This window comes from Drosophila willistoni (assembly GCF_018902025.1).
Source record: "Drosophila willistoni isolate 14030-0811.24 chromosome XR unlocalized genomic scaffold, UCI_dwil_1.1 Seg105, whole genome shotgun sequence".
In the NCBI taxonomy this organism is placed as follows: Eukaryota; Metazoa; Arthropoda; class Insecta; order Diptera; family Drosophilidae; genus Drosophila; species Drosophila willistoni.
Window position 1 is genome coordinate 3166338 of NW_025814054.1, and position 25615 is coordinate 3191952.

The 25615-nt window shown below is 40.4% G+C and overlaps 1 protein-coding gene across 6 annotated transcripts in view; it reads left to right on the forward strand.

The window, feature by feature from the left end:
- The window catches only part of LOC6646085 (RNA-binding protein Musashi homolog Rbp6), a 200971-nt gene that overhangs the window by 123604 nt on the left and 51752 nt on the right, over window positions 1-25615 (forward strand). For all 6 annotated transcript variants that reach the window (XM_023177880.2, XM_023177883.2, XM_023177884.2 and 3 more), the window contains one exon: window positions 10077-10169. In XM_023177880.2, the coding sequence (XP_023033648.1) occupies window positions 10077-10169 (93 nt within the window). The remainder of the gene's footprint in view (window positions 1-10076; window positions 10170-25615) is intronic.

Here is a 25615-nt window from a genome sequence, read left to right on the forward strand (position 1 = left end):
AACAGTCAAAGGGACAAGTCGTCCTACCAATTATCTTCTGATTTATGATTTCACTTGAATTTCACCAAAAAAAAATTCTTTACTCTTAACTCAGGGGGGGTGCGAAGCATCTTTTGCATTCCGTTTGCCTCATGTCTCAACAGGCTTTTGAGTTCAAGAAGAGAAGCACATAAAAAAAAGGATATACTTTTCACTGTTCCTCTCTCAAATAGGCTGGTTGCCCGAAAAAGAAAGCAAAAAAAAGAAAAAACGAGACGAAACTGAGAGTCGTCAAAGCCAAGTTGTTTGTTGACTGACTGATTGCTTTGCCTTTCCTGCACCCAAAAAAAGAAAAACCAAAAACGAAGAAAACAGAAAACCTACCAAAAAGGGAAGAGATAGAAAGGCATATACATAGAAATGGCTTGAAGGGGGGAAACGCACGACGTTTGAGGGGGTCGGCCCGAGACAGGCAAAAGAGAAATGCGTAAGCCATAAATTAAAGTAGTTTTAAGTTCTTTTTACTTACCCTACCATTCAGCCAAAGGATCTGGGGGAATATCGGTTAAGGCAAACAGCAAAATGCAAAAGAGAAAGCTCCGGCCAGCAGGCATTTTCTTATTTACTAGCCTTGGACTCAAACACTTGGCTCCAACCAATCCTTTTTTGAATTTTGTCATTTATTAAATACAAATGCTACATATTATTCTAGAGTATCTCTCAATCGGTTGGCCTGCCATATTTTACGTTTGCTTTTATTGTGTTGTGGCCGCCTCTTTATTTCTTGTTTCGCATTTGCCATCCGCGTACCGCCCGCTGTTCCGGGTTCCGAATTACCAAGAGTCTGAGTTTGAGCTGAGTTTTTGTTTCGACCTAAAAATAGATATACAAATGTGTTTTAATGGTCGCCTTTTCCCTTTTTTTTTTGTTGTGTGTGTGTGTGTGTGTGTATGTTCTCCCTTTATCTTTCTCATTCTTTTTTTTTTTCACGAATCTGTGCGCTTTGTTATGCCATTCGTTTCGTTCATTCGTTGTCGTCTGTCGTTTTTCTATGTGACTGAATTTATTTGTTTGGTGGAAGCCCCGTAAATCCCGCCCTCCCAAAACTTCCCCATCTCCTGTCGGCTCCTGCCACACACACACACAAATATATATCTCTCTTTAGGCTATGCTCTGGGTGCGTGTTTATATGCCATTCGCCAAAAGTTTCCTCTTCTTTTAGCCTCTTCCTTCCTACTTTGTCGGCTCGTTCGTTTTCTTTCTTTCATTTTTGGTTTTGTTTCCTTTTTTTTTCTCTTTTTTTTTTTGGTTGTTTTGTGGAAGGGGCGCCTCAGCAGGGTGGCAAATGGTTTTGATTTGATTAATGAATGTTCTAATTAAGCAAAACCGTCACCTAGCCTATGAACACATTTGACCTTGGCCAAAAACAATCTAGCTAACGAAAGGCAGGCCTAAACTCAGACCCCAGGCCCAGTTTTATGGCCAGGCCTAGGGCCAGTTACAGAACCAGGCAAGAATTTTAGTTTGAGGGGGAAAAGTTGCCACAGGAAATAGAAAGACAAATTATTTGGCCAAATTCCTTGGCTTGCTTTCTGCTCACTGACTGACTAACTGAGTGTGTGTGTGGTTGTGTGTGTGTATGTTCGCTCTTTCTCTTACTGTTTCGCTGTGTTTGGGTTTCGGTTACGGTTTCGCTTTCTGTGTGACTGCAAGTGATTAGCGTTAAATGAAAGCCAAGCCGAGCCAAAAACTTTATCGAAATTGACTCCAAAGACGAAATGGACACAATTTCAATTACCTGGAAGTTTTCCTCCCACACTTTCTCTCTCAGTCTTTCTCTTTGTGTGTGTGTATGTGTGTGTGATGATTGCGATAATTATGTAATGGCCCGTCTCCTAATGATGGTTTTTTGGTTGAGTAGGGCGGGTCGAAGGGGAGGATAAGTTTATGAGACTGGTAATTATTATCAGAAGTTGAAGTAAAAGTGCCACCAGAAAACTGAGCTGACCCAACAACTTGACTTGAACGCCTCTTTGTCTTTCTATTTCTCTCTCTTTCTCGCCGTGTTTGTGTATGAGTCTGTGTGTGTGTGTGTGTGTGAGTGTATGTTATGCAAATTTAAAAACTTTAAGCACAGTATGCGGCAAAGAGTGTTACCAGAGAGAGAGAGAGAGAGGGAGAGAAACGGAGGGGGAATGGAACTGCTGCTGGTGTCCTGCCATAGAGTGTCTGCCATATAAATTTAAACAATGTTGAAAACATGCTGCGTTGGCACTTTTTAACCAAGCTGCCTTCGCACACACACACACACACTCACACACACAGACATCTATAAGCATGGCCATGTAAGCAAAGAGAGGCAAGCATTTATGCTAGACTGGCAAAAGTGTTGCATACATTGAGGGGCACACACAAACACACACACACACACACCCATGCATAGTCATACAATATTTACATATAGAGAGGGCAGCTTTAGCTTTGCCTCTTCGCTTCTGTCGCATGGGTGTGTGTCTGTGTGTGTATTTAATGTCGAAATTATGGACGACAATTTTAATGACAATTCAACTTAACATTAGAACGACAACAACAGCAACAATGACAACAACAACAACAACAACAACAACAACAACAACAGGCAACCAGAGCAGACTATGCTGGCTCGTTAGTCGCTTGCATATAACATGAATTCACATATATGTACAAGTAAAACCAAATCGACTGACTTAATACCTTTTGTCTTTAAACACACACAGACACACACAAACGCACAAACACACAGCATGCAAATGACACAATGAACAGGCAAATGCAATCAATTAAAGCCAAAGGCAAAGCACCTACTTTTCTATACACTTTACTTCAAATAGTCAATACAAATGAAATGCATTTTGTAATATGACAAATTACAATACCAAAACTAAAAAAAAAAAAACTTATCAATATCAAAATGAAACGTATTAAGAATTCCTAGATATACTCTGAAAACCAAGAAAAATAAAGATATACATGAAATCTGCAATAGAGATATATGCTTATAGATGGATTGTATTAGTTAGTTATGGGTTTTTATGCCTTAATGTTCTCCATTTCTATATTATTGGTTACTTTCAGTTTCTTCAGAAATTGATGAAAAATCGTTCTTAGATGCTTCTGGAAACAAATTTAAGGCCAACTCTGTTGAAAAATATTATTATAGAAATACAGAAAACTAGATTTTGTATCACAACACCATTAAAAACCCTTAAGAGTCTGTTATATTAATTACTGCCCTTTCTATATCCCATATTTTAAAAGTTGTGAGTGTAGTATAGATATATAATGACAATGGCATTAGCCTTAGTTTTGGTAAATGTTGATTTAGTCCAATATACCCAAAAAAAAAAAAGAATACTTCAAATTGAAAGGGTGTTTATAACAATGAGTTTGCTTTGGTCTCTGTGGCAGCAGCAGCATCAACGGCAGCAAAACAGTTTCCGCATCCGCCAGCCGAGCCATTGTGCCAGGATGCCGACATATATACAAACATACACACATACACATACAGATATACACACACACACATGTCCTGGGTTGGGCTGTGCTGGGGCCTGTCGACGACAATGCGTGTGAGTTAAATGTATGCGCATAAATTAATAATTAATTACAGAGAATTACATTTCGGGCTTGTTGTATAATATTCATTATTGTTATGCATAAATAAGGTGACTTGGCAGGATGCCCCATCCATCCATCCATCCATCCTCTCTTTCTCCACCACTCCCACATGTAACCAGCCCAACCAGTCAATTTGTGAATGATGCCAAAACGTTTTTAGTTTTCATTTTACAGGTCTCAGCTCTCACGATTCGCACATCTCACAGTCTCGGTCTCATTAAAATGCTTAAACTGAACTCAACTCTTCGGCCATAAAGTAATATATTACATTTGATTTACAAGTAAAAGCCAAGCATTTGCATTCCTTTTGATGCTCTAGACCATGTCCTGTCCGTCCCTGTCCCCTGGGCATTTTCAAAATGCTTCTATGAACGACGAATGACTGAGAGGCTGAGAGTGAGACTGAGACTGGCCCCATTATCCCTTGTCAGTGACAGTGGCAGGCAAACGTGTTTATTGGCTACGTTCAAAAAGGACATTTCGCCTTATAAATATCAACGAAATTAAGGAGCCAAACTAGAGTAGAACGATGGCAATACACACACACACACACACACATACACACATACTTAAACTCAGGGAGAATGCGAATGAGAGCATTGTCAGAGCCATAAATCAACAGGAAAGAAGAAATGCTTTTTGTCTGTCAAGGGGGCCAAGGGGCAGGCCAGGCCGGGCAGGCATTTTGCGTAGGAAATTGACCAAAAAGTATTAGTAACGGAAATTGCACAAAATTTTCGGTTTGGATCTCACAAAACAGCAGCTGGTCCTGGTCCCTTTGCCTATCTATCTACTCTAGTTGTGTTTGTGTGTGTGTGTGTGCGCGTGTGTGCGTGTGTGGGTTTTTCGGTGGTCAAATTAATTGAAATCAAGACAACGAAAAAACCCTCAAACAATGCCAAATTGATGGAGCATATCGAATTATGCATATACATATATAAATAAATGGGGGGAAACTAAGAAAAGGAAACGAAATATACGAAGCAATCATGTTGCCATCTTTCCCTTACTTACATACCCCTGATCCCGCTCCATCCTCTTGCTCTCTGTCTCTGTCACTCTGCGGACTCTGAATATTTGTCAAAAATTTGCTATCAATTTTCATATATCAAAAATTTTACTCCTGCTCTGCTTGTATCTGCTCTCATAAGTATGCAACACTTTAGCCTTCGTCTCAGCTCTCGCTCCCTCTCTCTCTCTCTCTCTCTCTTTCTCTCTTTCTATCTCTGCCATAAGTATGCAACACTTTTTCCCACGAGCCTTTTTGCCCCTTTTTTGCTTATTCTCATTTGCTCTGTGTGAAATTTGCATGGATAATTTGTCACTTTGAATGATGTTGAACCAAAAGCAAACCCTATACCCTTTTTTGCACTCCCACTCCTACCTTCGGCCCCCCGCCCCCTCCCGCTCCACCTTCCATGACCAGCCCGTACCACCCCCGACCCTTTCGTTTTTTGGAAAATGCTTGCGGGAAATGCGGCAAATGTTACAAATTGTTGTCGTTACCAGAACCCAACTCCCCTCCACACCCCTTCCCTGGCACACAACTTCCTCCCAACCCTTTTTATTTTTTTTTGGTGTTAGGCAAGCATAAAGAATGTGTTGTGTTGCTGGTAAAATTGAAGTGGAGTGTTGCTAGTGGGAGGTGAGAACGACAGAGTAAGAGAGATAGAGAGAGAGAGAGAGTGTGTATCGGTGGGGAGGGTGGATAAAAACTTTAATAAACCCGCTGTTTTGCCTACTAATTTCACAATAAAACCAAATGGCAAGCAAAAATTTTCGGGCCAAAAAAGGACAAAGAGAAAGAGAGAAAAAAAAACCCTTTTTAACGTTACATTTTATGACACACATGGCCTAACAGGTTTAAAAATTACATTTAATGACAATTGGCGGAGAGCCGAACCTGTCCCAGGCCGACAACACAGACTCACACACACACACACACACACATGGAGGAATGGGAGGAACATGTGTCGCCATTCTCTCTGATTCTTCGTTCTCCGTTTTTCGTTCTCGGTTTTCCATTCATTCTCCGCGCAATTTCCAGCCAAGTTGCTCCCATTAGCCACATAATTTTAAGTGTACGCGCGCTCTAGATGAGTCAGATGATGGTGTGAGAGAGCGGGGGAATGAACGCAGCAGCAGCAGCAGATATTGTATGGCCTGAGGAAGGGGGAAAAATGGGGTTGGAGGGAGATGGTAGGACAGCAAGCTCATTTAATATTAAAAGGATTTATGAGACATTTTCCTTTCATTTTGACAACGAAACGAACCATCCAACCAACAAGCGAAGCAAAGCGATAGGTAGGTAGATGGAGGACTAAAGTATGGAGGCTGAAGCTGTAGCCTTCTCCTCAACTGAATGGCGAATGAGAAATTTTTGCGTTGTTGCCATTGCCGTTGATGAAATTTTCGCTTAACAGAATTTGTGACGCTTCGCGGACAGCCGATGCCGTCGCCGTCGCCGTCGCCGCCTACGCACGGTTAAAGGGTTTTAGTCCCCTTAGTTTCCGTTTTCCCCGCATATTGTTCCATCTACCGACCCCTACGCCATCATCTTTTTTTTTTTTTTTTTTTTTTGCTCTATTGTTGGCAACTTTGAGCTGGTTTAGCTTACGCCTGGGAATTATTTGAGTGCTTTTAGCCCCCGAACCCATCACCCGTGCGTCATTTTCCCTGTTTCTGTTCTGTTCTGTTCAGTTTGGTTCATTCCGCAGCGTGTGAAAGTGCAGACGCTGACAGCCTGCGTGTGTATGTGTGTGTGAGCCTGAATTTTTGACAGATTTGAAAATTATTATGCAAAGTGAATAATTTAGTTGAAAGTGTTAAATTGATTTGGCCTTTCCACTAACAACATTGCCAAAAATACAAAACAACACAAAGAACAGAAAGTGAAAAAAATTGTGAATGAAAAGATGATGATGGAGGAGATGATGGGTGATGATGTTGATGATGACAATGTCGGTCAGCTTAAAATGGAAATTTCTTGCAATGCTTGTATGTGTGTGTGTGTATAAGTAAGGTTGAAATATTGTTGATTATAATCTTAACTATAGAAACTCTATTATAATGGCTTACATATATTATATAAAGTGAAGATAAGTCTTAATTCGATTTAAACTATATAAAACCCATTATAAAAGGGATTAGGGCATTTCTTTTGATATGTTCATAGATATCATATATATATATTATATAAAGTGAAGATAAGTCTTAATTCGATTTAAACTATATAAAACCCATTATAAAAGGGATTAGGGCATTTCTTTTGATATGTTCATAGATATCAATATAATGTAAATTGAAAGAGATAAAAATCTGTGACGAGAATCTATGGCATTAATTTAATAGATTCATATTATACTCAAACCTTTGACATATCCTTCTTAATGCAGTCTGGAAACTCAACAAATATTATTATCAAGACATAATGTTGAGAAGTGAACTAAGACAAAAGACTGAACTCCTCATGCTTAGTTGAAATTTTCAAAGAGTATTCAATGTCATTTTCGTTGACTCCATCAACTTCATGTGGAGCAACAACAATATCGAGAACAAGGAGTTGACTGTTTTCTGTCTCTCCTCTCCCTTTCTATCTCGACAATGATTTGCTGTCATTACATACATGTCCCTCACGACCGAAAAGTGACTTAGTTGTCAACTGCATTGTAAGTGGTTACGCCTACAATTCACCGCAATGCTGGCGCTCGATGGTGGTTCAATTCAGTCAGCTATTGGTATCTAGCGACCGCTTCTCTGACGTCATTTGTCAAATTTTCAGCATTACACATAGTCACACAGTCAGCCAGTCAGTCAGTCAGTCAGTCAAGTCAGTCAAAGTTGAACCATCATTGGTTAGGGCCCATTGTCTTTGCTGCCAACTGCCCCGCCTACTATTACCTATTCGGTTTAGGTATAGGTTTTGGTTACGGTTTTCGGTTTTTGGTCTCATTCTCCTTCTTGTGGCTAATATTGACATTCCTAATCTGTGCTACGCTGCTGCGGTGGCCGTTAAAATGCCGTGTCACTTTGTTAGTATGCGTGTATGTTGCCATTTGTCTATGTATTTGTCTCTCTATGCGCGTGTGTGTTTGTGTGTTGAGATTAGTATAGTGGAATGAGGATACACAGGGGTCAGGGTGTGTTTTTTGGCTTTTGATTCATGTCTTGCTATCAGCATTGGGCGTGGGTTTGGTTCATTTATATATTTTGATGATGACATTGCAAAAGCTATATAGCTGCCACCAAGAAACAAACTAACTAACTGACTGTTTTACTGACTAACTGACTAACCGACTGGCTATATGCCCGTTCAGTTTATTAGTTTAAGTAGCTGCCGGTGATTAGTGCCGCCGTCGCCGTCAAAAGCACCCACTAGGAGGTTGGTAAAACTGCTGGCTATTGCAGTTTGAATTGGTTTTTAACAACGCTGCAATTTCTGTTAACCATTTTTGTGGCTCGACGTGATGGCTGATGATGAGGCAGCCAAAACGGGGGCCAAGCGGAGCGGTTCTCCATGCTGGACGTCATGGTGTTACCCCTAACGCAGTCGTGTTACTTGGCGCAACTTGCAACTTGATTCTCTGTTTCTACTTCGCCTCTTCTTTTACTTCTATTATTTTTTTTTTCTGCTTTTTCTCTGTTGCAAATTGTTAGGCGGTCCCTCCTCAACCCTCCTCCTGTGCACCCCTTTGGCCACACTCTTTGCCACTGTCTGACTAAAGTGCAGCACAGACAAAAAAAAAAAAACAAGAAAGGGAAGCAAGGAGCAAAAGCGATTTGCCTTGCCAAAAGCTGCACGACCAACTTTGTAGTTGTAGCATTCTCTATCTCCCTCACTCGCTCTCTCTGTATGTGTGTGTGTGTATGAGTGTGCGACAGCACAAGTGTTTTAATTTTACGACATTGTATGAATTTTACTGCTGGCACTGCAGAAACATCAGCACCGCTGTTACATATCGTTAGCTTCCTTAACGGACGTATCCCACATCTGCCTGACTGCCGTTCCTCTTCCTTCTTATCCACTCTTCCCCGCTGCCCGCTGCCCGCTTCCCGGCCACCCTCTGGTCGCTCTTCTCACAGTTAGTTGTCTGTGTAGTGCCTGTGCCTCATAAATTGCAGCTTGCAAGCGTCAGTGCAATCAGCGTCATCAGCTTCATCCGGTCTACGAAGAGAAGAAACCATGGGCAACATGCAGCTGTAGCAACAGCAGCAACAGCATCATGTTGCTGCTTGATAACTTTCGGGGCAAAATGCCTTTTGTGGCAAAATAATTTACATTCAAATAATTTGTAATTTTCATTGTTGCATGTTAACTGAAATGTTTCAGAGACGACACCACTTTTCTATAACAATTACATTTATAGGCATACGCAATGTCTCCTCTCGATACGAACAATCGAAATGCAGCAGAACTACTTCAAAGAAAGAAAGTTGATCGATTTTTCATGGCGAAGAAAAGCAAAGCATGTTCTGACTCCAGCAATCACAATCTGAATAACCGAAATGCAACAGTTTCGGTTCGTTAACAACTTCTAAGAACCGTTTGGCTGATGCATTTGCCAAATATAAAGATCTAAGCTCGTAATTGCATAGTCTGCAATACCAAAATCAAACGGTTTTTATTTCGCTCATTCTTCTACAAATATATATACACAAAAATCAGTCGATTTGAAGACAGTAAAAGCCTTTAGAGAGATGTTTAACTTAAAGGTAATGTTAAATATGAAGTTTAACCTGAAAATGTTATGGTAAAGGTGTTTGTAGTTTCGGTTTAACATTGTGTCAGTGCATAAAAAGCGTTTAATTATTAGCATTGACTAGTTTTATACCACTGTGCTTTGGCCTTAACTGCCGTCACTTAACGTTAACAGTTTACGCTTGCCTGCGGGCTAAAAAGGCTACACACAGACACGCACAGGCATACACTCACACACACACACACACTCCTGCATAGCCCAGCAGCAGTCTCTGGTTTTGCCTTCTCGTCGTCGTCGTCGTCGTCCTTGTCTGGCCATCATTTTTCGGTGCTCGACTGCTGCTGCTGCTGCTTTCTACGCTAACTGCGTAAAGTTGGCACTTGAAACTGTCAGCTTAAATATGCCAGCTGCATACACACACACACACACACATGTGAATATATGTGTATGTGTCTGTAGTACATAAAATTTACAAAATGGTCGAACGACTCATAGCAAAAGTTGGTTGCATTTTGGACGTAAGTTACAGCTCAGCCAGCTTCTTGCAACAGCAGCTATGTCTTTCCTTGCAGGTCATAACTTTTGCTATCCCTCTATACACCTCGCCATCAACAATCATACTTACATACATATATCTATATAGTATATAGAAATGCATATTTAAATGCCAACATTTCCACTTAACCTTTTGGAATAATTTTTAACTCTAGTTTTTTTTCTCTTTCGCTTTCTTTCTTTTAGATGGTGACGAGAACGAAGAAAATTTTTGTGGGTGGCCTCTCGGCGCCCACCACATTGGAGGATGTTAAAAGTTATTTTGAACAATTTGGTCCGGTAAGTTGTCAAATTTGAACCTAACAATGAACACATAGATACCACAATATACATATTTATATAAATGTATATATACATATATATAACCTTAATGGTAATAATCATAAAAAAAAAAGCAAAAAAACGAAAATCAGATTGACAGTTGTGGAACAAATCATGCAATCTATTCGCATTGCGCGTGTTCTATACTCCGTAGAAATATATATATATAAGTAGATATATTTATACATATATATCTAGGAGGTAAGCAATGACACCTTCACTGGCTTTGCCACTTCTTGCTACGTTTTGTTTGATCAATAAAAACGCCAAAAAAAAAGAAAGAAAAACCAAAAAAAAAAAAAAGGAAGAAAAAAAAAACGAAACGAGAAAATTTCGTACCAAATTCAATCTTGACAAGTACTGCAAAGCACAGTGTTGTACCTCGGGTACCCTACGCTCTGCTGTTTTGCCTACCTTTAGAAACTCCACTTCAACACACACACACACACACACACATATGCATATTGAGTGTGCTGGTCTCGATTTGTGGGTGTGTGTGTGTGTGTGTGTGTATTTGCGGCTGAGTGCTGTTCGAGTGCTCTTTAAGTTCTCCATTCAGCCATGTTAGGTGGGATGTGGTAGGGAGATAGGGACAGGGACAGGGACATTTAGAAAGAGCAAAAAAGGAGCAGAGCGATTGCTTGAATGGAATGAGACGGAGGCCAGACTTGTTATAGCTTACAAAACAAATTTTTAGCACGAGAAGAACAAAAACCAACGAATTTTCTCTGTTCTGTGCTTCTTTTTTTTTTTTTTTTTTTGTATTTTATTCTTGATTACGGGTATACTAAACGAAAATCGATTTATTCCTTTCTATTGATGATAATGATTTTGTTCGCTCGCAGATTTTAATGAGCAAGTGACTCCACTTCAATTGAACCGAAACAGAAGACAAAGGAAAGTCATGGAGTCTCCATGGACAAACTAAACAAATCTCTAAATCTGAACATGAGCCAAATATAAACCTTCTAGTTTTTCGTAACAATTTCTTAAACAAGTTTATAGAGGATTAACTCATTTAATATGGAGTTTGGCTATTCAAGCCGTCTAATTTTGGTTATTGACAATCTGTTAGCTTCAAAACTGATACAAAATATTTACATTTCAGTTGAGTTTGGTTATTTAAGGATATTATATATCAATTCGCATGCCCACAATATCCTTGCAGATTTTGCAGTATTTGTAAGCAGTTTTCATTGCACTAATCAATAGAAGGCGTGGTTTTTCTAACTTCTGTTGCAAATACAAACTATTTACTGAATAATAGATAACAAACTTCTCTTTCTACAGTAATTTGAATGTTTTGAAATATATTTCATTGTGTAAATATATCATTTATCGCTGACAATGAACGTTCATCGCGTCCTTAGGGAACTGACAGGAGAAGATTCTGTTTGCAGCACTTTGTGTGTTGCCCTGAATAATGCAAATTGGTGGTTGTTATTTGAAACTGAAATGTTGTTGGCTTATAAAAATCATAAGTAAATACCATTTGGATTGCATTATCATCAACTTCATTGTCATCATCGGTGTTTTCGTCGCGGTATCATCTTACTGTTCGCAGAGATACAACAGTCTCTCACCTGAGGTTGCTGCTGCTGCTGCTGTGCTCTCAGTTTCGTCTTGATAATTGACACAAATTGGCATAACTTTTTGTCAGTGGCTGTGGCTGTGGTTGTGGCAGTGGCAGCCGCGGCTCATAAGACGCAAAGACGTCAACTGCCATTTGCAATGCTTCATTGCTTCAAACTTCCAACCTGCTTACACGATAATGCGAATATAATGACGACCACGAATATAGAAGGTTGAAAGAACATGACGATGAGAGGGGGTTGAGAGAGGGTGGTAAGGGTGGTAAGGGTGGAAGGTATAGGCAGAATGGTGGTGCGATTGGGTGCGAGCGAGCGAAACCCATAAATGCCCATCAATCAATCAAATCAGTGGCAACAAAAAATGCTTTTAAGTAATTTTCATCATCATAACTGAAAGAGAAGAGAAGAGAAGAAGCGAAAGCAAAAACCTAACGTTTCCCAGAAGAGAAAGTGAGAAAATGTTTGACTGATAGAGAGAAAGAGTGGGAGAGAGAGTAAAAGAGAAAGAGAGAGACGAAAACTGTCAGTAAGCATAACAATCAAATAGTTGAGACACCTTCATATAAATCGCCACGCGATTTCCGCACAGTTTCTCTCGGTGTTTTACCTTCTACCTACTTGTAAAGGGCTACTTCAACCAAGCGCAAATTCTTAATAGAAAACTTTTCAATTAATCCCAAAGAAAATTATAATACAATAATAATAACTTTTCGCAGAAAAGAAAAGAGCCAACCGAAGAGAAAAGAAAACCTCCAACTAGAACTTTTGGCTAAGGCAAACACATACAAAACAGAAGCAAACCGGCGTTAGTAGAAGCCCAACAACAATAACAACAGCAACAACAATAATAACAAACTGGCTATAGGTAGGAATCGGGGGGGGGGGATGGTAGCGGGAAAAACGTCCAAGTTATTGATTACAACTAATCCCCTTTTGGCTTTTGCCTGCCTGCCTGTATGCCTGGGCCAAGAGATTTGCGCTATGGCCATAAACAAAATAGCAAAATGGCAGCTACAGAGGCTTAGTCCAACCTAACACCACCATCCCCCATCCATCCCCCACCAACTTTCCCGCATTCCCCATCCCCTATTCTTGTCTTTACAGGCAGGTGGCCAGCGAGGCGTTAATGACTTTAACGTTCATTTTTCTTTTACCCAGAAAGAGATACAAACAACAATAAGAACAAAATAACGAAGAATGAGATGAGAGATATATAGAAAAATGCAAAAGGAGGAGTAGCCTCGAGATGAGATTGCTGCTAGAAAAAAAGATTGATTAGCTGGAGGATGGTTTAGGTTCAGTCACAGGCATTCAATATGATTAATAGTTTGTTGCTGCATACGCACGCAGCAGCAAGAACAATGACATCCCGGCAGCAACATACATAGATGAAAATTTATAACCCAACCATCCAGCCAATTTGATGTTACCAGACCAACATGCATAACATACACACATATATACATCTATTTATATATATATTTTCCTTTTATTTTTAATTTTTTATGTGTTTCTTTTTTGTTTTTTTTTGTTATCGTTATATGTATGTGTATGTCCCTTGACTCTTTGTGTTATTTTCATTCCATTTTTTATGTATATTTAAAATGTTTTGTTGCATTTCCATTCATTTAGCATTTTGGCTATGCAGTTGCCATGGATCGACCATGTTATTGCCCACTAAAATGGAAATATTCCAAAAAAAATTATAAAATAATGTTCTAATTATTTGTCTAATCATTTTTATACTCGCTAAAGATTTTAATAGAGTTAGGCAGATGCCTAGGAATATATTAATAATGTTCAATTAACAGTTTTCAACTTTCCTTATAGCCTATGACTACTGTAGCTCGATAAACTCGTCTTTGCTTCATTGATTTTAAGAATTCTTTTGTTGAAAAAGAACTTGTTTAAGGCACACACACACACTCACACGTATATACATAGACATTCCTTGAGCATTTCACATTAGCTGTAAAAATGCCTTTGATATTTGACCCGCCCACTCGTACGCCCTTAAAACTTCTTCAAATAGAAAAGAAGTGACTTTGTTGGTTGTTTTGTGTTGTTTGGGTGTGAGAAAATGAAACTAAATTACATTTATGACCTAAGCAAAATCAACTCATTTGTATTTCAAAAAGTAACTAAGACTCTTGCAAACTCAGAAATACCCTTGCTCTTTACCCTACTTTCTCCCTCTCCCTCTGTCTGTCATGACCTCTCTTTCTCATTCTAAGCTCCAGTCATTTGCAAAACGATACATAGAAAAGGCCAACTCATATATTTAAACCCACTCTTCCCGGTTCCTGCTTCATCACCATAATGCTCTGCTCTGTCGACACACCTTTTAAATGCAAATCAGAAAACTGTTTTTCACCCACTCCCATCCACAACACACGTACACGTACACACACCCACACAACCCACCTGCTCAATCTGCGCCCACTTCTTGCCAACTCTCACTAAAACACAAAAAAACAAAACGAGGCAAAAATTTCAATTCAAATTTTCACTGCGCTAGTTTTGTAGTGCAAATGTTCTATTTACACACACACACACACACACACACACACACACATACGTATACACTGTCAGAGAGGCGATGGATGGGGGGCGGTGGTGGACGATGGGGTTGAGGTTAGCTGGACCCCAACTGACCTCAGCTGCTGCAACCTTTGGCCACTGATTTTTATTGCAGCTGTTGCAACTGCTGCAAGCTTTGCGATAACAGAAATTTCACATGCCGAGGGGCCACACAAGAGCACAAGCAGGGTAAGTGAGCGGTGCGTGGAGGGGGGGGGGGGGGGGAGGCGGCCTGAGGGTAGAAAGAGGAAAAGAATCAAGCTCGTTGGCTAAAAAATTGCAAATAAACTACACACACAGACACATTACATTCCACCCACTCCTTCTCCGCATGTTGCCTCATATCTTTCTCTCGCATGGAAATTGCAGTGCCAACTATCAGGTTTAGTTTGGACCAGGCCAAAAGAAAATAGAGAGGGGACGAGAGCCGGGGGGAGCATAGACCCCTGAAGCTGGAAATCTCTGTAGCTTTTAAAGGTGTTTACGGTGTTTGCATTTTGCATAGTGACCCAACCCATCCCGAAGCTCCGCCGCTGCACTAACCTCTCTCTCTCTCTCTCTCTCTCTGCCCCTCCTCCCTTGAGGTTAGTTAGTTAATTTAAGCATTTTGTGGGCCAAAAGTGCAACTGTGGAGATAAGTAACAGCAGGAACTAAAGCACAAGCAGGATCAGCAGCAGGCCAAGGAGGTGGTTAGGCAACAGTCAAATGTCAGTTACCCACTTGGGTATTAATTCTTCTGATTATGAGCAAATCGGGCAACAAGGGTGAATAATAATAAAAAAACAAAAAAACAATCTACTAACAAAAAAAAAAAATTTCTCCACAAAAGACCAACTAACTAATTTCATTAAAAAACAATTTTTATTTTTATGATTTAATTATGGACACGCAGAAAGCAAAAGAGAGGCAGTAAAAGTTTGCTACAAATGGGGGTGAAATTTATTATTATTTTTTTGTTTTTGCATAGATGTTTTTTTTTTGTTTTTTAGCAGTTATTGTTGTTGGTGTTCACCTGTCCCGGTCCAACTGTCTGTCAGTCTGTCCGTCTGCCTGTCTATCTACCTGGTTTGCCTGATATCCTTGTGTGACCTGTCATAACTGTGGGCAATTTTTGAGGCGTTGTGTATGAAGTGTTTCTCCTCCTCAGCCTCCGCCTCCCGCCTCCCGCCCACTACCCTCCCACTCTTGCTCGCTTGCTCTCAGCCATTCTCTTTCGTTTGCTGTTGTTGTGGGTGGCATAAATTATGATGCGCAAATCTTCAGCTAGCTAGCTGAATGTAAATGTAAATGAAGGCATGCCAGGCACTCTTTCACTCTCCTCCTACGCCTACCCCGCCACAACCACCACCACCCCTACATATCTATCATTGTGTGTGTGTGTGTGTGTGTGTGTGCATGATGAGTGGCAGATTTGCATAATCCTTAGCAAAAGGTTTCATGACAACGCTCGAAATGTCAATGTGGGTTGATGATATTGTTGGAGTGTTGCTGCTGCTGTTGTTGTTGCTGGCAAAACTCAACCTCAAACCGATTCAACCCAAACTGCCACCCACCACTCAAACATTTATCTATAAGCTGCGGCTGCCTATAGTCGTAATTAACAGACGACATACACACACATACACATATAAAGAGATATACACAACATACACACATCTACATCGAGCTGCCATTTACATAGCCAATTAGTTATACATAAACACAGACAACAACAACATGAACATGCATATTGAGAAGGATGTTGTTTTTGTTGTTGTTGTTGTTGTTGTTGTTGTTGGTGGTGTTAGCAATTTCCACCTTAATCCCCTTGGCCGCAACTAATTTAATTGTGTTCAATTTGGCATAAAGGCGTTTAATGCAAAAGGCATTTTTGGACATGACACGAACCAACCAACTAACACATATACATACATACATGCAACCAAGAGGACGAGAGGAAAAAAGAATAAAAACAAAAAACGAAAACAAACATTGTCAGCCCACTTAAGTATGCTATAGAAAATGGAATTTTCCTAAACATCTTAGAAGGCAAAATACTTTCTGTGATATCATTTTATCTGATTGCAGCTGCCTAGTAGATTATATAGTCACTGCAAATGGCTAAAATTGTCCATTCCGTTAGGGATTACGACTTACACACGAATTGTCACACCAGAGAATAAACTTATTACCATTTCTATGAGTACTTATAAAGACATCATAGACGTGGAGCAGTCCGATTTGGATTTGGACTTTTAAGAAATAAAGTCTTCCTTAGGTTAAGATTTTTCGAAAAACTCTACCGAAAAGTGAACAAAACTTCACTCAGACTTTAGAAATTGATGTTGATTGTGGGATTTTCTTCTCTACTAGCATGGCTCAGGCAAACTAATAACTTTATGTAAATTATAAGCAATGAAATCGCTTATCTAAATGATGGATGATGATGATACTCCTCGCTTTTTTCTTTTCTTTCCGTATTTTTTTTTTTTTTTTTTGTTAGTGTATTCAAAAAAAAAAAAAAAATGGTTGATTTGAGGAGAACGTAAATGTTGTTACCCTTCGATGCGCTCGTTCGTTCGTTAATGCTTTGATAGACACATTACTTCCGTCTCAGTGGTTAGGCTCGACTACTACTACAGTAACAACAACAACAAGGGCAAGAACAGCCCTAGAATGGGATAGGGATTGGTATAGGGATAGAGCATAGAGTAGAGAAATCTAATACGTCTTGCAAAAAGGAAACGGCGGCGGCGGGCGAACGAGCCAACCGAACCAACGAACGAAACGAAACGAAAGAACGAATAAATGAAGGACTCGTCGGTTTTAGGGATAACCGTTTGTTTACACAGCTCCAGACTATTTGCCTGGCCCTGGTCGGTTGGGTTTCCTTCTGTCTCCCTTTAGTCATACCCCAACTTGTTCATCGTTGTCTGCTCTGCATATCTTTTGCTGGTGCTTCGTGCCTTGCATGGCTTTGGCAAATTGCGCAAAAAACATTGCAGCAGCAACACAAATAAAGCAAGAGTTGCAGGGCGGCAGCAATAGCAGTAACAGCAGCAGATTTCAGGCACAACAAATTGTCATGCGGACAGGCAGACACACTCGCACACACACACACACACACACACACACACAAGACAGAGAAAGAGAGAGGGAGAGAGAGAAAGACATGGCTATACTCTGCGGTTGGTCCCGCTTCCCGCTTCCCGCTTCTTCTCCTACTCCTACACCTCTTTCTCAACCTTCAGTTTCTTGCTTCGTGTCGTCTATCTGCTGCTCAAGCACATGAAATCCTTACCCAGGCGCAAGTCAAGCAAACAAACAAACCGCAATGACATGCAGCCAGGCAGCAGGCAGCAGGCAAGCAAGCCTGGGTCTGGATCTGGATCTGGGCATGGGGTGGGGCCTGGTGGAAGGACGCAGAGACGAGTGAATCTCCTGCTGCTGCTGCCGCCGCTCCTTCTCTCTTCTCCTTCTCATGTTTCTCCTGCTGCCATTGGCATTGCCACACAGTTGTAACCGGAAACTGTCGCACTTATTTGGCTACGCGCTAGTTTCGCATATTTCACTGTCAACTTGCGGTAAATAGACTTTAAACAAATATGAAAATAACTTCTAAGACTCGCACACACACACACACACACACACATATACACAGAGCCACACTCATATGCAGATCTATGCGGATATCCTAGTTGCAAAAAAAGGAGAAAAAAAAACTGCGTCGAGGGAAAAAAACGAAATAGAAAGAAATCTGCCGAGCCAAAAGAAAATTTGCAAGTAAACGGTGGGTAAGCAAAATGGGCAAGTTGTAAAGTCTCATGCTCTTCTTTCGTTCTGCTGTCAGCAAAGAACTCTCCGGGGAGGGCTTAGCGGCGGGTTAGAGGAATCAAATGAAGATGCAGATAAAGAAGGGAAGCGAAGGATTCATACTGCTGGCTCTCGGCCACGTAATGCAAATCAATTGTTTACTTTGTGTAAGAGTTTTTTTTTTTGTACTCTCCCATTTCCTTTCCTTGCCATCTTCTTCAAGTGCTTATTCAATATCATTAGATGACTAGATGATGTCCATATATATACAATATGTACTTAGTATGATGTTTTGCCTTATTGGAAAAGTTAACGTAAAATCTCTAATTGTCGAGTAGCTAAAAGAGAGCCTTAAGCTCTAAGCTTGTTTCGTCGTTTCGTTTTCTCTGAAGTTCAGACTTCAACTTTTCTCATTTTCGCTCAAGAGTCTAAAGAGAAGAGGAAGAAAAAAAGAACAAAAAAAAAAAAAAATACAAAAAATCAAAAGAAGAAAAAAGAAAAGCGAAAATCTTAATTTAAAAGCCAGCTGTTGAATCAAAGGTTAACCTTATCCCTTTCATGCGGAGGAACAGCAGCAACAACAACGACGACAACAACAACAACAAAAAAAGGAGAAACTGGAAAAACTGAAAAACTCATTTTGTCAGACGTCAGCTACCACCACCACGAACGAACGAACGAACGAACCAGCCAACCAACCAACCAAGCAACCAACCAAGCAACCAACCAGCCAACCAACCAAGCAATCCACCAACAACTCGAAGCCTCACATCAATCCCCACATGGCAAAAGCAGCTGAGGACTCTCATATATGCCACCTACAGGATGAGAATGAAACGGAGGCGAAGGAGAGAGAAACGAGTGAGAGAAACATGCAAATAAGCGAATATTCATTTGATGATACACGTGCGATGCGGTTCCAGTTGTGCCTCTCCACCATCATCTCTGTCTCCTTCTCCTCTGCAACGCTGCGACAATTTAAAAAGTACATTTTATCACAGAGAATGTGGTGGTGGTAGGAGATGGAGGTGGGTGGGGTGAAGGTGAGGGTAAGGGTGAGAGTAAGGATGAGGGAATCGACAGCTTGAGATAGTCACGTACGTTGTGTCTCCTTTGCCTCAGTATTCTACGCTTTTGTTTTTTTTTGTATTTTGTTTTTTATTTCGTGCCAATTGTGCGCCTAATTAGCGTCGAAATCGCGAAAACTGGCAGCATCTTGGCAATTAAAACGCACTTTTTGGTTGCTTTTGGTTGCAGGCATGGGCATGTGGTGGGGTGCTGCAACAGTGATGCTGCTGATGGGTGGAGAGGGTGGCAGTGAAAGGGGGTGAGAGATGAACGAAGAGTGGGCTACCATGTTGTTGTCTACAAAAATTAATTTGATTTATGTATGTTGCTCTTGCGAATGTCTGAATGAATGTTGTTTCTGTTCTGTTTCGCTCACGGTTTCTCTTTCTCTCTTGCACTCTCTCGCTGTCCCTGGGTTCTGTTTGTTGCCTTTTGCACCTGCCATTGGCTTGTTGTTTCGTGTTCATGTTCATCTGTCTGTTCGCTATGTTGTTGTTGTTGTTGCTGCTGTTGGGTGCCCCATGGCAGGTAACGAATTTTTGCCTGCCAAACAAACAACGAAAATAAAAATAAAATATTGCCAGGGCAAATGTAAAGTGTCGAGTTTTAACGTGGCATATATGAGCTATGTATATTTGTATGTGTTTGCACGTCTTTGCTATAAAAACAACAACAATAACACAACCGTGACTATGGCTGCTGCCGTTGCTGATCTACTATGTTGGGTTTTAGTCTTAAAATGAAACGAAATATCCAGACCAAAGCAAAACAAAAAACAAAAAACAAAAAACATATGCGACAATGCAAATAAAAAGCCATAAACTTTCATTTAAGTTTAAAATGGCATTTAAATGAATGAGTAAATGCCAAGAGTGGCCCCATTCCCCCCATCATCCTCCACAATCCCTTTTTTTGTGCGCCACACATGCGAAATTGGAGTCTTAATATGTATACACATTCGTGTGTGTGTGTGTGTGTGTGCGTCAGAGTGTGCGTGTGTTGTTTCGTCTTATGGGTTGAAACACATGTATCATAATTCATTTTCATGTTGTATTTTCTTGTTTTAACTGCAGACGAGGCTGGCCCAGTCACCCCAATCCAACCCAACCCCCCACCCCATCACATTGCCCACTGTTTCTTTACTTTGCCAACATAAATATTAAAGACCAACAACAAGGAAAATATGGCCCAAAGGCAAAACATTTGACTTGTTAGAAGGAAGCGCAACGGCAAGGGGAGATGGGATGGTAAAAAAAAAAAAAAAAAACATGTAGTATCTATAAAGCAATAATAATCGATTGCCCATTGATAAAAGGCAAAGAGGCTACGGTGCGTATACGTAATGGCAGCAGCAACGGCAATAGCAGATGATAAAAAAGTATAGCATACTTTTTCGCATGTCACAAGACAGCAAAACTTTTCCCTGATTCAAAAATTGGCTTTTCATAAGATAATTTCAATGAAAATTTAACCAAATAAAAGTTTTCCAATAGACTATAAAACAAAAAAAACATTTTCTTTTAAAGGCCATTGAATCTGAGAAAGCTTTTGGACAAACTTTCTACTAAAAAATGTTGTTTAATACTTTGGTTTCTTTTATTAATGAACAAGTTTTTTATATTTGAGTTATAGTTATGAAACATTTTAACGCTAAAATTAAAGAATTTATTTGCTTTTTGCTTGATTTTCCATTGGTTAGGTTTAGTTTTTTGAAAGGTTTGCGCGTTGGTGGGACAAATGATAAATGTCGATCACTGGAAATTAATGTGAATTCAGTTTTTATTACACTCTCTCTCTCTCTCGTTTCGATATCTAATCGAATCATATCAATTTTCACACATATCGGCAAATACAATTTTCGCGTTGATTGTTTGGCGTAGCGTTTCTTATTTTCATTTTCGATCTATTTTAATGTGCGAGCATTAGCCACGTTATCATTTATTGGCAAAAAAAACAACAACAGAAACGATGAGAACGGAATAACAGAAACGAAAAAAGGGAGGAAAATTGAAAGTATTTATCAAGCTGCTAATAAATGGAATGCCTCGATGGATTCTCATTCGACTTAGCTGCTAGACAATTTTTCAAAGTTGAAATTAATAACGATTTTTTTTTTTTTTTTGCCTTTGCTGTTGCTGCTGCTGCTCCATTGCTGCCTCGACATTGACGTTGCCTTTAATTTTTCTTTTATCTGCCATTGAACAATGGAGCAGAAGAATAAGAATAAAGAAGACGATGAAAGGGGGGAAAAGCTGAAACTAAAGATAGAGATGAAGATGGGAGTGGGATGGTTGAGAGGGAGAGAGTGAGAGAGATGGAGGACTAGGAGAGGAGCATAATAAATTAAGCGCTGCTTGCCCGTTGGCTGCCACTTGGCCAAAATAAATTGCACTAAGCGAAAAATAACAACTCAATCCATGGCAGGACACAACGACAACGACAACGTCGACAACGACGACAACGACGACAACGACGACGACAAACGACAAAAACTGCCGGCCAGAAAATTGAAGCAGCATCAGGACAAACGACAAATGGAAAAAGTGCGCAACACAATGGCCCAAAAAGAGCAAAAAAGAGTGATAGGGCAGAGCAGCGTAGAAAAAGAAAAAGGCATGGACTGTAAAGAGAAAGCCGAATGGTAAAGGAGGCAGCGAGGGAGGTAGAAAAAAGGGATATAAACAGATTACGTCGTTATTGGCGCTGCTGTTGCTGCTGTTTCTGCTGACCAGCACGTGCCCACACATGTCCCCAGGATGAATGGGGCAACTGAAACTGGGAGCTGGGAGCTGGGAGTTGGGAGCCGGGAGCTGAGAGCTCCATTCTTGCTATCTATGCATGGCCATGGGTTTTCTCGATTGATTTTGCTTCGTTGTCCGCACTCGTATCACCTGCAGGCTACTAATCTGCCGCTGCTCCAGCTCCGGGTCCAGCTCCTGTTGGTTGGGTCGTTCTGTTTTTTTCTCTTTCCTATTTTGTTGTTGTTTTTTTTTTTTGTTTGAAGGAAAGGCAACGCAGTGAAGCGTTAACGTTTCATGTCGCCTTTGTCCTGTCCTAGCCTGTCCTGTGTGCGCGCTATCCTTTGCTCTATCTCCATCACTATCTATCTACCCGTTGGCCTGACCATGCTGTTGCTGCTGCCTCCGTTCCAGCATTAATTTATTTTATGTCTCCTCTTCTCCCCTATTTGGCATTCTTCATTCTGGCGGCGGCGTGCAACAATTCACTTTTCTTCTTCGTTTTCTAGTTTGTTCTTTTTTTTTTTGTTTTGTTTTTGTTAATTAATTTGCTCATTTATTGCAGGCGACACTAGCTGATTGAGTCTTTAAAGCAGTCTTTACAGTTATCTTTACATGGTAGTTAAGTCAACTCCCCTAACTTCTTTTTCATCATTTCCTAAATGGTGTTTTTTTTTTTTTTTGTTGGTTCCTCTTGTATTTTTCAGTTTATGAAAAACAATAACAAAAACATAAATCATCAAAGACGGTGGCAGAAAATTTTCCGTTCAGCTTTTCTTTTTTTCTGTTCCCTCGCTCTCGCTCTCTCTCTCTCTCTCTCTCTCTCTTTCTCTTCCCTTGCTGTACTCTGCTCTGCTTTTATTTTTTAGCTGACCAAAGTGAAAAGAGAATGAACCAACCAACCGAAATTTGAACAGAATATAGCAGAAGAAAGCAAATTATTCGACAGCAGCTGCAATTTTGGGGTCTTTCTGTAAAATGGCCAGATTTTGTAGTAAATATAATCCTTAAAGCTCATACAACACACCAAAAGCAAACAAAAAAAATAACCATAGAATGGCAAGCCGCATTATTCGTCCCTCTTGTTCCCCAGCTCCGGCTCCTAGTTGGGCTTAGGAATTAAAGAAGATTGAAGGGATTGCATTTTACGGTAGAAAATGTTGATATTCAATCTATGCATTCGGTTGATTATTGTAGAATGCTGCATTCACACACAATTTCTGGAATCCAATCAATATACAGATACATTTTGGCAAACTAATTACATAAGCCATACCTCCCAAAAAGAAGAAACTCACCTGGGCTTAAAATTTTATGGAAAATGTGCACAAAAGTGCATATTGTTGCAAAATGAAATCATTTGTAAAACTTTTAGCCATATTCAAATGGACAAATTAAGCTGTCAAATTTTCTGTTATTGGATGAAGATTTTCAGTTGAAAGAATTTTTGTATTGGAAAGCAAATGCAATTGACTTTAATTTGCAACTAAAATTTCCATAGAATCACATCAGACTTAGTTCAATGGAAATGTAGTGAGATTAAGAGCTAATTAATTAATTGCCCATTTATTTACATTGCGTATACGTGATAATACATAGAGGTAATATCAAAAATGTAGCATACTTTTCTGCATGCCTACCAACAGTCCGTTTGTCTCGGAGTGAAAATTTGCAACCATTTTGTAGGTGTAAGAGAATTGTTCTGGAAAATAATAAATGAATGGAGAACAATGTTTGACAAACTCAAAAACTTTATTCAAACAAATTTTCTTTTGTTTAGTGTATTAAATATAAATAGAAATTGTACATCATTTGGCAAAAGTCACCTAACTATGACCTCTAAAAAATTTGACTTAAAGACGCTTAGAATTGTTTGCTCGATTCCAGAGAAAATCATCTAACACTGTTGTACTTATTTCCCCGAATTCTATTAAAAGTTACAACTTAAGCTTGGATTACCAAAACCAATGCCAAAAGAGATGCCATCTGAAATTGCAGTTATGAATGATTTTGTGGCTTATTCATAATTTATACGAATATAATCTCTTCAAAACTCACTCTGTACTCTGGTATTTGGTGCGCATTCGCCCCCACGTTCGCTTGGTGCTCATTGTGTGGGCAAAAGTTTCGTTTTCAAATTTAAGTTTTCTTTTGGATGATAGTAAATTTGCACAGATTTTCCACTTGCTTCCAATTCCCATACCAATTTCAACTTTAAGCCACTTTCATCTACTTCACTTCAACTGTTGCAGTGCCAGTTGGCTGAGGCTGAGGCTGAGGCTGAGGCTGTGGCTATGGCACTGGCAGTTGTAGTTTAGCTCTAAATCATTTTACCTGCCACACAGCTTAAGTCAGCTTCTTCCAGTCGACGCCAGCCTCGCTCCCTCCGTTCCCCTCTCACACGACTCAGGAAACCTTTCACCGTCACCACATAGCACTTAACGCTACCAGGGGCCCACTAATTTACCATTATGCTAGTAGTTCAAGCTCTGCCTACTACTCAAGTTGTCGTTCATTATGCGTACCATTCTCTTCTTCTCTCTCTCTATCTATCTGTCTCCCTCTCGCCGCTCTCTCACACATACATTTGCTGGCTGTTTGCTGGCTAAGGCTTTTGAGGTCTTCATCCTGCTCCTAGTGCCTCCTTTTCGTTCTAGTGCTGTTGGAATACTTATTATTTATTGCGCTTTAGCCTTAATGCCCAACATCTTGGGTTCCTGCTTGGCTGCTTTTCGCCTTTCACTCATTTTACATTTTTCATGCACGTTCATTATTATTATCATTGCCCCAATCCCCCTCTTAACCACCACTCACTCACTCACTCACTCTCTCTCTGTCTCTCTCCCTCTATCAAGTTGGCTGATAAGCGACGAAAATGTGCAGAAAGCTGAAAGTTTCGCACAATTTTTTATGCCCCAGTAGGAGGCAACCGGAAGTAGCAGAAACGGTGGCGTGGTGGGGGGTGGGGCATATATAGCCAGCTTAAAACGCAAAAATTTATCACTGCAGTAGGGAGAGATGCTGCTCCTTGGGCAAATAAAAAGCAAGGCAAAAGGAAAAAAAAAACGCAAGAAGCGAGAGGAAAAAAAAAAGACGAACAGAAGAAACTGCAACGCGCCATTCAATTTGATTACTTGCGTCATAAATACCGGAAGCGTCAGAGTCAGAGCCAGCCAAGAGAAAGAGAGAGGATGCAGTCCCCCCTCCCCCTCCCCTCCCTGCACTTCCCTGTGATGTGCACATGTGCGTGCTGCTATTCTGGGTAAGAGAAGAATATGAATGCGCCTCGATGAATGACGGCGGTAATATCCTGTGCCGTCAGCAATTGCAGTGACGCAGCAGCTGGCTTGGCTTGGCTCTTGGTTTGGCTGGGTTCCTCCTTTTATGCACTCAAAAGAATCTGCTGCTGGAGCGAAGAAAAGGCATTAAAATGTCGACAGTGAAAAGCATCGAAACCGAGAGAGAGAGAGAGATAGAGAGAGTGAAAAAAACGTATTAGTAACAGACTATTGAGACGCGTTGAGAGGAGAGGATTGAAGGTCGGCGGAATGGGAAAGGGAAAGGGAAGGGGAAGGGGAACGGGAAGTCGATGGGAAAAGCGGATGGGCGATATAGTGTTGCCTGGTCCTGGTC